This window comes from Bombus flavifrons, chromosome 17 (genome assembly GCF_040668555.2).
Source record: "Bombus flavifrons isolate JBK064 chromosome 17, iyBomFlav1_principal, whole genome shotgun sequence".
Classification (NCBI taxonomy): Eukaryota; Metazoa; Arthropoda; class Insecta; order Hymenoptera; family Apidae; genus Bombus; species Bombus flavifrons.
Genome location: NC_138458.1, coordinates 4,463,576 through 4,477,105, shown reverse-complemented (window position 1 = coordinate 4,477,105; position 13,530 = coordinate 4,463,576). Strand labels below are relative to the sequence as shown.

Sequence of the window (13,530 nt, the reverse complement as noted above, 5' to 3'; positions counted from 1 at the left end):
AATGTGCAATAATTATCGGACTTAGAGATGCAAGGATGCATAGAATGCATCACATACTATGCAAAACAATATGTATGTGCTTATAAAAATATAAATTTGCATAAATTCCGCAATTCTCTAGTAATTATAGGTGGTATTCTGAATTCAAGATCATCTCAAGGTCATAGTATAGCAGGTCATTCAATTCGTCTTGATGTCAACTACTACTCAAAACATATGATACCATTAAACGAAGTCCAGGTAATCTTAACTTTTCATTGAAAGAAATTTTTTACAAATTCTTGATACCCAATTGTGCAGACTAAAAACTACTTTTGTTTCAAACATGTTCCTGGCTTACTATCGAAAATGCCCGAAAAATGGCGGTTCATCTTGCAGGGTACATAGCAGTTTAAATGAATTGAAAAAGGTGTATGTGTGGGTGCGTGCGCGTGCGTATGTGTGTGTGTGCGTGTGCGTGCGTGTGTATTAGTAACAAGTTTCAATTCATTTAATAATAATAAAAAGAAGTTGGTTACCTAATTTTAGTTTTATCCAAAATTTTATCAATTTTTTCAACAAGAAACTTGAAAAAAATTGGGCATGATTCATTCTAGCAAAAAGCAACATTATGTGCTTACTACAACAGCTATTCGCAGTGATCATAGCGCATTATTGATAATGATTGTGTAAAAAAAAAGAAGATATCGTTGAAACAGTAGTTTCTTAAGATCGTTAATATGTGAGCATCGATAAAAGAACGTAAAAACACCACTAAGTGGATTCAATGTTTATCGATAAAAGATCTTCCGATAAAGAATTATTAAAGTTATGAAAAATGAGGGAAAAGAAAAAGACGAAAAAAATGGAGATAGCGAAGATAAGTATGTACAGTCGGTTACAAAAGTGACCGTACATCCTTTAAAACAAACCAAACAGACCAAACGATTTGAGTCTTCTGAAGAAGTTAGAAGGATTAGCTCTTACTAGACGACGTGTAAAGAAAATTTTGAGAAAAATGCAATTGGTTGGAATTACGAGGAGAATTTGCTCACTCACCAGTGATGGTTTCGACATCCTTGGTTATCGGTGGAGGAGGAGTAAGAGGACCTGATATTCTGTTCCTTGGTGACCGAAGAGCCTGTAGGGCGGCCCTTGCTGTAGGCGAGACTTTCGATCGAATCGAAGTCTCGGGCCCCTTGGGAGCCGCATCCTCCACGGCGGCCAGCTTGGACGCTGTGGCGACGAATGGTATCGCCTCACCTTCCTTCACGAACAACCACACATGCGAAGAAACAAAATAAATAACAAATAATTACGTCACTTATTTTCGATAACATTCAACAAACAGCGAATAATTTGAAATTCTTTAAGAACGGTGACAGACAGGTCGACTAAGACCCACTGTCCACGAAAGCGTCGTATCAAAGAAGCGTAGACATAACCTTATTAAGTCCACACTATCAGACAATTTTCCACAGATACGTGTCACAGCCAATTAAAATCTGTCTTTCATGGAAAATCCGCAGAAAAATAGATTCTGATTGGCTGCGTCACGCGTCTATGGAAAATTGTCTGATAGTGTGGACTTTGTTTCAAACGTGACATACGCCTACGCCGGTGTTCAAAATGTCGGGCAACGAGAAAGACGCTTTCATCCTGAATCACTAGAACTGTCGTTTCACTAGAAGCTTCAACGAACGTTTAGCTACTGACTGACTGAATGTCAAAGCCAGGCTTGACGAAAACCCTGCTGTTTCGTGCATATTGTTTTACAACACAATATATACAGGTATATACAGGTCCTAAAACTTCCGTGGTGGTGGATCTCACAATTATGTAGTGACCTGTGTTTCTGCAGTCCGCCACCAAGGGCGTTGTTGCAGAGTAGTCAAAACGATAGCAGACAGGAGGTTTCGTCTCCTAAAGCGAAGTTTAATCATAAATAGAATTGTTTATGGATAAATAGTGTATACTCATTTATAAAGTATTATAAAAACTATAAAATATTCATTGGATTATTTCCACCACGTGTTACTCTGTTGAGATTGTTGACTACTCGACATCAGCGCCCTGTGTATGGTGGACAATACAAGAAACTTTCTGTCCTCAAATCTGAAACTACTCCCACCACGGAAGTTGCAGGACCTATTTATACCATAGGGTTTTACAATAACCGCTGCATGAAAGCGTATTTACTGTCTATCTACATCAACGCGTCTAATATACTTTTATGAAACAATACAATTAGTGGATTTAAGGTGGTAGATTTTCAGGTAGCGAGGAATTTTATTTAATTCCTTTGTACAAAGATCGACTAGCTCAATCAACGATCGACTAAGTGATCCATTGGCAAGGAGTGCCAGGTATAGAACCCTAATAGGTCAGAAAATCTATTAAGTTGTATTCAGTGGTCGATTCAACACAGTTAAGTTTTAGTAACCCACACAACTACATTATTGTGTTCAGAGAGATCGAGCTGGTTCAGAAATGAACCGATGGTATGAAAGTGTTTCTCGATTTACCATCAGTCAACCCGTTATTTTTCGGGTGTTGTTGATCATTTTTTATGAACTAATTCTGTTTTCTTACATCCCTAAAGTCCAATAGATCTTTAGATGAAATACTATTTATCTGTGAGAAAGATACCATTGAACTGAAAAGTAAGTAATAAGAAGCGATCATAGTGTTCCTTTTTTAATTGACCCTATGATTAACTTACAATTAGTTTCTTTAAATACTCAGTAAATTATTGTATAATTTTTATCGATTAGCACGTAGACCTGGGTTTGCTTCTGTTCCTAGCAACACTGACTTATTGTGCCATGATCAGATCCTCCGGATGTGCTTTCCCCAACCTTCGAGCTAAATTCAATATGTACAGGTTTCTGGCTAAGCTATCTGCATTGACTTTCGAGTCGGCTTTTATATTTCTTTGCAAGACATTCTGTTTCCTCTTCTACTGTTTTAATACCTAAACCTACCCTAAGGTCATCGTTACGAACATACCCCCGGCCATTCGCAAATGCGCTAAGTATTATCGAACACGTTGAACTCATACTGTGAATACTCATAATCAAAAGCATAGGATAGTAATTTGACCGATCCAAGATCGAACCGAGAGTGGACCAATATTCTTTCCAGGAATCGTTTCCGGACTAGCATCAGACTGAGGTCGGATCGTTACTCATAATGGGAATATCTACAGTCAAACTCGAAATGGGGTAACAGTTTGACCGAACCGACAACGAATATTTAATATTTAATATCGTTAAAAGTAACAGAGATATCGCTTTGTAACAGAGTTAGATCGAACACTACACGAGTGTTAGCTACAACACTAAATGTACCACACGACTCGTGTGCAGATGTATTTCTACAACGCAGGCCACGCATAGCAGTGTCGGTCCAACGGTCGTGTAGCCTATATATTTGAGAATGTACTGTTAAATTTTGGAAGAGAAATTTCAAGTACTGTGTTATCAGAATGCACAACCATTTATGTACGTTCAACACCCCTAGCGGTGAATGACCATTTCGGGTCCCTGACCGTAACAGGTTTATTGCTTACCTACTTCTATCTTTTGTACTATCCTGTTACGAAACCCTAGAGCCGGAACTGTTACTTGATGCATTTAATCTTCACAAGTTTAGTGAACTTATTTGATATAAAACTTTAACACGTTGAATGCCACGTGGATCACCGGTGACCCACGCACCAAGATTAGTGGAAATACATAATTTGAACAAATGTCAATAGTTATAAATTTTGTACTATTATCATCGTTACTACAATGGTGTGACGAAATTAATGCAGTATAAAACACATAAAAATAGTTTTATTTATACATGAAATATAGATCTATTATGTGCGCCCCCCACCAGTGGCTGTCGAACATGGAAAAACCCGCTTTTTCCGTGTTTTACCTTAATGAACAATAACTCTAAGCAACGTTTCCACTTGGAAGATCTTTGACGGCAATTAAGAGCCTTGAAAGTAAAGTAACAAATGCTAAATCTTGCGACGGTCGTTTAGGATTATTGCGGGTCCGAATAACGCGAAGAAATAATATGAGATAATTGATAATCGCAAAAAATAAGTGAATCGAGCGAAATTGCACTACAGCGCGATGGGGGTCACTGGTGACGCCAGTGAGATAAATTCATTAATGATGATTATACATCGTAACATATCTCTTGTAGCTAATATTTCAACATTATATGTATCGCATAATAAAAAATTTATCGTGGCGCCACAGCCAAGCCTTGTAAAACTGGCGTGACATTCAACGTGTTAAACGCATCTTCCACCACAACGTATTTTTATCACCTGACGTACGTAAAATCTCAAAATCTACATGGCCCTGGTCGCTCTAAAATCTTTACAGGATACTGCACATACTACTAGCTTTCGTCGGCACAATAGCGCGTTTGGTGAGAGAATGTGACGAAAACTAATTTTCGACTTGACGGGCAATGAAAACGTAAGCAGAGGGAAATCTTCTTACATACGCGCCGATGATTATGAAAATTGTGTAAGTCTACAACTTAAATAGAAGTTGAATTTTTATTTTATTTCATGTTACAACCTACGTTACAATAATATGCAAGAATTTCTGCATGAGAAGCAATTAACTTAAATCACTTTCATAGTCACTGATACGTATGTCTATTACACCGAAACTTTTGTCTCTAAAAGAATTACAGACTGCTCAATAAATGGTTAAATCTCAACAATATTTTCGATTTACTTTGGAAGCATTATTTTTCTTTTGTGTTTGCCGCATCAAGGATTGTATCATATCTCCGTCATAATCAGCAATATGGCATGTTCCAAGATGAACAGAATGAGACCTACACGAACCTTCTTTCTCATTTGTAATATTTCCTGCAACCTTTTTAGAAAAACCTCTTTTCAGGAAAGTTTTATCTTTACTTCTTCCTAAAAAAAAATGTTCCACATTGTGCTACATTAAGAACTGTATTCTTGAATAGCCAAAGGTGTATGTGTACTACCGAATGAAGTAAAAATCATTTGCTCCCAGCTGATCCTTTTTGTGGCCAGTGTCGAAGACTATCGTAAATGGTAAAGTAGTGGTAATTATGCAACAAACTGTTCGCTGACATGCATGGAAATTTCAAAACGACACATGACAATAATAAATCAATTGTTCTGTACATACGACAGAAATTCCCACTGTTAGACCTTCACACCTTCGGACAATCTTAGTAAAAAACACTTCAGAATTGCTGATACCTTTTATTTTAATGACTAACCAGTTATTGACAATTCAAACGTTAACTACTTAATGAGATAAGTCCTGTTGCGTAGTTGTCGAAACATAGCTATAAAATCACTTTTGTAATCTTTTGTACAATAGTCAATAGGGTATCGTGCATCCTACTTACATTTATCTGCTGTAATACCGGGTACTCGCGCCTTTTTCGGTACTTGCGGTGAGCTGATACTTACATACGTCTGATTATTCACTTTAATATTTGGACACATTTGAAGGTAATTCTTAGGTAAACCTCGAAATTCAAGAGTAAACCTCAAATTTCAAATTTCGAGTAGAATCAATTTGAAGCGCAAGAGACCCTCGTGTAAAATCTGAAATCGATTTATCACACAGTTATCGAGAAATTGTTAATAAAAGTCGAAGCGTTGTCATCACACAGTGATGGAAAAGAAAGGATTTTAGTTTTACTTTTCCTTCGGAAATGGAAAAGCTATATCCAAGAATTGTACCAAAATTGGCAGAAAATTGTATCCAAGTGTGACGAAGTGAATTTTTCTATTTCTGTAGAACTGTCCAGATGCTTTTTACTTGAATACTAATGAAAACCACAGATTTACGTGGAAATCTTTTAGAAGTTAGGCAATGCAGCCGATGTGGCAACGTCTCACAATGTGTACGTTTAGACGTTTGAATAACGAGTGACGATTGATTGAAATACACCAATTTCTTTAGTTAAAGCTAATTCTGTGAAAAAGATACTTCGTTATAAAAGATACAATGTATAATTGTCTCAAATTCATATTAAATCTGAACCGTATTAGTTATCCGAAATTTGGAGATAAGACATTAAATAATATAATACTAATTTCAATTTATTTATTACTGTTAAATAGTTTTCTCAAGTTTAACGAATTTTCTTTTATAATTATTAATTCTTCAATCTTTCTTTGGCAACTCTAACTCGACATTTTTCATTCTTGTGTTTTTTTTCATGATGACAATTCCATTCTGACATCCGCGGCGACGTTGCCAGGCCTGCTGTTTCAATTGACTACGCTAGTCAATTTAACATTTTATTTTCGTACTGCAATTATTTATATTAACATTTAATTTTTTAACATAAATATAAATGTCCATATTATTTTCATATTATTATTATTTCCATAGTATTATTATTATTAGTAGTAGTAGTAGTAATAGTTGTAGTAGTAGTAGTAGTAATTGTAGTAGTAGTAGTAGTAGTAGTAGTAGTAGTTGTTGTTGTTGTTGTAGTAGTTGTTGTTGTTGTAGTAGTAGTAGTAGTAGTAGTAGTAGTAGTAGTAGTAGTAGTAGTAGTAATTGTAGTAGTAGTAGTTGTAGTAGTAGTAGTAGTAGTAGTAGTAGTAGTAGTAGTAGTAGTAGTAGTAGTAGTAGTAGTAGTAGTAGTAGTAGTAGTAGTAGTTGTAGTAGTAGTAGTAGTAGTAGTAGTAGTAGTAGTTTCTACTCGGATTTTTCTTTTTCACAAATTTCATTTTTTTTTTTATGCTTGTTTCAAATCAATTTATGTATAAGTAATAGTGTATGTACTGTATATATGTAGTATAAGTAATAATGTAAAAAATCTATATACAAAGTGGTGTAAAAATCAGTGACCACCATTTTTCTCAGCTACTTTCGATAATCGTACGAAAAAATGTTTCGAGTAAAAATTAATCAGCTTCCAACCGACTACAAATTGCAATATCAAGAGTTAAAGAAAAAGAGGTTTCAGCTCGATGAAAAGACAAAGTCACGTCCATTGTTCCAAATGGAACAATACATTTTTTTTATGCATCATTCGATGGATTTTTTAATTCTCTGCGAAAAGGTGTGAAGGTACTCGGATCGAAAAATAATTAGTTTGAAAAATATTTTAACTTCAACCTTGTGAAACTTGTCGTATGAAACACGAGGACAGATAGCGTAATACTTCGTTATTTTTATATTTCTCCTCGCAAAGTAAAATTTCCTTTTCAAATATGATAAACATATACACATGCACGGGAAGAATACAAATATGTGTACGTATGTGAGTATGTTGTGCTCCAGTTTTTGTGGGAGGAGAGTCGCTTCGCAACTACGCGGTCAGTAGGTGTCCCCCACGTTGATCGAGGGAACACTGTACCAAGTCTAAAAATGATATGCAATTTAGCAGGAAAAATGTCAGAAAAATTAGAAGAACAGAAATGATTAAAACATACGAATGTAATACGTGTGATACATATTTGTAAGAAATTTTACTAATTTTTATTAAGAATATTGTAAATTACATATTTGTTAGAAATTCTAATTTTTCATGTAGAATTTAGTTAGACGTGAGTCGTTCGATTATTCGAAAAATTCGATTATCCGATCATCGTGAACGCAATTAGTTCGGACAATCGTGTTCTACTGCATTTCGAAATTATCGAATTTCGTCATATTTCGAAACACAGGTTGTAAAAGGGCGTAAACTTGTTTCGTCACACTATTTCGCCAAACGCGCCACTGTAGCATCGGTACCAAAATTATATTTTTTTATGTTAATACTTAATCGTCCTTTTGGCTTTTAAATTACCAAAAAAAAGAAAAAGAAAAGAAATTACGAAATTTGCAATTTAAGCAGCCGCGGTTTTGCCGATTTTCGACGTGAATTATTCATTTTGGTACGGGCGATGACGATAAATATACTGGTTAAGAAACTTCTTGATTTTTTTCTTTTAGTTCTCCTCGCCAGCCCTAATCACTAACCAACCAACCGGCGAGATAAGATTTTTAAACGCGCGTTTATTGCAAGATGAAAACAAGAAACAATCAATTAAAACACTTTACAAAATTGCTATGTTCGACGAACAGGTGATTAAATAAACTAAAAAAGGAATATCGTTACGTTAAACGTACAATGCGTCATTTAAAATGAAATTCACGACAATTATGAAATATTTCAGCGTTCACAGAAGAATACTGTCTTTTAATAATAACGTCTAACGTCTAAAACGACAGAATCTTCTTTCCTAACTGTATTCAATAAATGCAGTGTTTTATCAAATATTTACAAAAATGCGAAATATTTATTTGATTTTTATATTCGATTGACCTTGAATTCTATCATATCATAAATCACCATTTGATACAACTGATGCAATATAATACGAAGAAATTAATATACAATATAATATAAAAGATATATTAATATAACATAATATAGAAATCTATTCAGGCCATAACAGACTATTCAGTTTCAACTTCTATTTCTCTCATAAATCTACACCTCACGAGACAAATACTGGGAACTAATACTGGGAATGACGTGAATATGTTTATTAGTTCATAAAAAAAAACACATTAGAATAGTAGGATAACGATTTTATATAGCGTTATATGGTAATATCGTTATATAGGGTGACTCAGCTGGATGGAATCACCTAAATATCTGCTTCGCGTATTGCTGCATGAAAAAATTTTTCAGGCCGAAATTAGGCTATTTCACGGGGCACATGTAACGGTGAAAAGAATTCTTCAGGTTCGTTTCTTTTCTAGGAGACTTCAAGGTCATCGGTATTTTTTTAAATAGAACTGTACATTTGATTACACCAATCTATGTGATTTTTTATTTTCTATAGCAGAGGTTCTCAAATTATGGGTTCAGACCCCGTATGAGGTTGCGGAACAGAATTGTGGGGTCGTGGAAATTTCTGCAACCGTCACATACCAGTGAAATGAAAAGATATCGATCATCTTAAATTAATCCATCAAAGAGTCAAGAATTCACAAAGTTGTTTAATCGACACAGATATGAAACTGCAGCTTTTTAAAAAATCGTTTAAATGGACCTTCGCTTGGAATTAGGACAGAACCTCCAACAATTTCTAAAATTATTATACTAATAATACCATAATGATAAAAAATCCTAAACACACTTACAACATTTTATACTACGTATCTGTTGCAAAACAAAGTCTTCGTCATTGAGGATTGTACAACCTGTATCAATTACCTGTGAGAAACGTCGAAGATGCTCTGTTGTGTAGGATCTTTACTACAATTAATTTATTTACAATAAATGGATTAAACAAGTGTTGGTTAAACAGAAAACGATGGTCGTTTAACGTGAACTATACAGGGTGGTTGATAACTGGTGGTACAAGCGAAAAGGGGGTGATTCTACGCGAAAAAAGAAGTCGAAAATATAGAATAAAAATTTTTCGTTTGAGGCTTTGTTTTCGAGAAAATCGACTTTGAATTTTGGCTCGGTACGCGTGCACTTTATCACGTCTCGTTATAACGAATCTCACTGTAGATCGTTGTCTCGATGGAAAAATTTAAAAAAAAAATTAAAAAAAAAATGTTTATTCTATATTTTCGGTTTCTTTTTCGCGTAGAATCACACCCTTTCCGCTTGTACCACCAGTTACAAACCACCCTGTATACAATAACGTACTATAATTTAGACAACTAAATAGTTAATTTACAACTCTCGTCACCACTGATCCAACGCTTTCTTTTACGCGAACCACACTCTCTCGACAACGCTAGCAACACTATCTTCCTGACTTCTCGATTCTCACTCTTTGACTTCTCAACTAACTCTCTCACTGTTAATTCGTCTTTCTCCCTTAGCATCCCTTTGTTTTTTGTCTTAGCTCCACCACGCACGTGTTCCGCAACCGCTCGTGGCCAGGGTCACGACCTATCGGCACTTCGTCTTTCTCGCGACATTGTTTATAGTTCGCCCGATATCTCTTAGGCCTTTCGTCCACGACTACAGTTGTATCAAATATCCAGCCAAAATTTGATTCTTTATGCGAAAGTAAATAAACATGTTTATCTCGATACGCAAATTTAATTTTGTCCTGCTAAATAGTAGTAAATGATACAATTATAAATATAACAAAGAATTGTTTAAAATTAAACTTCTTTGATTTATTATCGATTAATGATTTATTCGTATATTTATTTTATATACTTTTTTACGCATACAAATTGGGTTGAGTAAAATTTTTCGGGGGCTGACGACTGGAAGAAATTTAAACAAAACAATATATATATAAATAAATATATAATATATAAACAAAATATAAGATACAAGATATAAACAAAAATAAGAGATTCTATTTAAAAAGCAGACACATAAACGATTTTTACATTTTTTGAAACTTGCAAGTATTTTCCTTCAAACAATTTATGTTATCGTTAAATAAAAAATGAAGATCTCTTGGGTGATTGCGTTAGATTCAAAAATATTTCCATCCGAATTGCATCAAATACAGAGTACGAAACACAAAAACACGAAAGATAAACACAGAAGTGTCCTATCCTAGTCTATCTTTCATACGCCAAGTTGTACAAAATTAAATATCTTCAGACAAAAGTAAATACCATCTAAAAAATACCGATGACCATGAAATCTCTTAAAAAAAAACCTGAGAAAAAGTCCAACTCTTACACGTGACGCCTGAAGTAGCGTAACTTTGTACTGAGAAGTTCTTCCTACAACAATAAATAAAGCAAACATTTAGGTGATCCCATTCAGCTAAGCCATCCTGTACGTATATTGTCATATAGTAAATAAACAAAACAAAAATCTAAAGAACAAAGGTGTAATATGTTTCTTTGTCCAACGGACGGGGGTATTCTGGTCTAGAGGCATGAATTTCGGGCGATTTTTAAAGCTCTGTACAAGCGAAACAAAAAATATTTTTGCTATCCTTCTTTTTAGCATTTGTTTATTGATATTTCGAGATTACGTAAAAAATTCACTGAAAAAAAAACTCAATATTTAAAAAGTTATGAGCTGGCAAAGTGGGTGCTGCCAAAAAAATGGGGTGCCGTGGCGTGCATGATATCAACCCTTCTGGTCATCTGAGACAAAAAATGTGAACGGATTCTTAATTAGTATGGATACCGCTATCGTTTGAATCTTGGAAAAGTCAATACAACATTTTTTCACAAAATGACGGCCGTTTGAAAAAAAATTTCTTATTTCGCACGTTTTTTTGACAATTCCGAACGTTTAAAAAATAGTAATATTAAAGATTTCGAGCTGAGCGTGGTCCGGACGATAGAAGAGTATATAAGGAATATTCAGACCAAATTTAAAATAAATCGGTTCATTAGAACTTGAGATATCGTGCACGCCAACTCGAAAAAAGTAGTTTCGAGAAAAACGCGTTTAAAGTTTTGAGACTAGTTTACTCGGACAACGTCTACCGTCTACTATTCATTTGTTGCGGTCAGACTGTAACACGTAAAATAATTGAAATTTTGAAAAATCCTTTTAAGGGAATATTCTTGAATGTCTAAACTTTGGAAATATGAAAAAAAAAATTTTCGATTTTTTCAAATTTCTAGACCAGAATACCCCCTTAAAAGAGATTCTGCTAACAGGGCAACTAGTTTTATTAACAGCCGTACGTCAGTTGCAATATACGTAATCAATTGCAATAATGACCAATCATCGAAATCAGTCTCGGCAAATTAGCGCGTTCCCATCCGCTATGAAGTTTTAACGAAGGAAAATTTATTTCGTTTAGTACGAACGTTGATAAACAGATTTGATAAAAATTTCTTCTTCCGTTTTCCTTATTTTCTACCATACCGCATTTTTTTCATCTTTGTTAATTGAAATAATTTTTACTGTAACGTATATTCATGTTACATGTATATTTACTATTTTAATTTTATATTTTTATTTCTATTTCACAACGCGAACAAGAATTGTACAAGTTCGATTATCGTGGAATTACGCTGGAAATTCTTCTTAGAAATTTCGCGCCAACGAAGTAAAAACAGAAGATTAATAATACACGTACAATAGAATACAGTCGAATATCCAGTACCCGAGGATCTATTATCCGAATATTCCACTATTCGAATATTCTACTGTCGAAACGTACAATTAGCAGAACAAATCTTTCGCTTGTGCCCATCGCTACCATGTGTCCTTTCTATAATTTCATATTATTTTCCTATTACCTTAATACGAAGGTAATATTGCACGCGTTAATATCTCGCGTCTAATGACATCAAAGAGGAAACGTGTCGTAACGAGCGACGAAAGGAAAGAAAAGATGCTTGAACAGTTAGAAAAAGATATGAAAGTGTTGCAAGAGTTGCAAAATCTACAACGTTCGAAGATCTATAATTAATAACGTGAAAGACAGAAGCATGTAATTGAAAATTACTCATGTGTTTCAAGTAGTAAGATAACTCTAATGCGTTTGAAAAATAAATTTGGCAATGACAATAAACCAGCAATAAAGAACTGCCAGTATCTTGATATGCTTGTGCGATAAAGTTTTGAAATTTGGATGGATATCAATCATCAAGGTTTTAAATCTTCAATTAAATCTTCAATTAAAGGCTTCAATCATACTGAAGAAAGGGAAGGTCACGGTGTAAACAATGATGAAAACCTTCTTATTTTGAGATGTTTATGGCATCAGATCAACATGGCAGATGGCACGAAGAGAATATGAGTCAACCTATAGTTCAGTGTATAATTGTAAAATTTGATTTAGCAGTAAAGAAGATGCAGAGTCCATAAATAATTTAAAAAGTATTACGTTTATACTGTGTCCTGTTCTCTGTAATTGTTCTTCTATTATTGGTTTCGAAATATAAAGTAATAATTGTAAAAAGAGACGCTTAATTTAATTGAAATTAATTCCACAGGTTCCATTGCACCACGTAAATAATGAAATCTATTTCTTCTTTTCTTTTTTCTTTTAAATAGGTGGAAAGATTAAAAAGAAGTTTGAAAGAACTCACGATATCTTCAAGTTAATTACAAAGCATAGTTAAACGATAAAAATGACATCATTTGCAAGTTTCTAAGATATTGGCGCTATTTCTCGTGACACTGATACTCGCGAAGTAAACACTAGCAACTGCAAGCTAAAACCAAGCAAGGACGAAACGTTACTGGAATGTACAAAAGAACGAATTCAAGCTATTAATATACATACAGAAAAGTGTATACGCGCTGTATCCAGTGAACTGTATTCAGTCACTAAGTTCACGTGTCTCATGTTTCCATTAAGGGAAACCTACTACCATTTGTACGATACATACAAGATATTTTAATATTCTTAATACGTAGAATGGTACGGAAATTTTATATTATATATATATATATATATATATAAATATGGATATATATATGGATATATATATATATTGTCCTGGGAGTCGCAATGGATTGAAACATGCCAGACATCCGAAATAACATTTAGATATTTCAAAGATTTTTTTGGAAAAGTTATTGAGTGAGAATTAAATTTTATTTAAATGTAAGCAAGTTATCAGCAAAAAT

General features: G+C 34.1%; 1 protein-coding gene across 1 annotated transcript in view; it reads right to left on the bottom strand.

Moving 5' to 3' along the window:
- The window catches only part of milt (trafficking kinesin-binding protein milt), a 102,611-nt gene that overhangs the window by 84,871 nt on the left and 4,210 nt on the right, over positions 1-13,530 (bottom strand). The window contains exon 2 of the mRNA XM_069130798.1: positions 1,039-1,246. Within this exon, the coding sequence (XP_068986899.1) occupies positions 1,039-1,246 (208 nt within the window). The remainder of the gene's footprint in view (positions 1-1,038; positions 1,247-13,530) is intronic.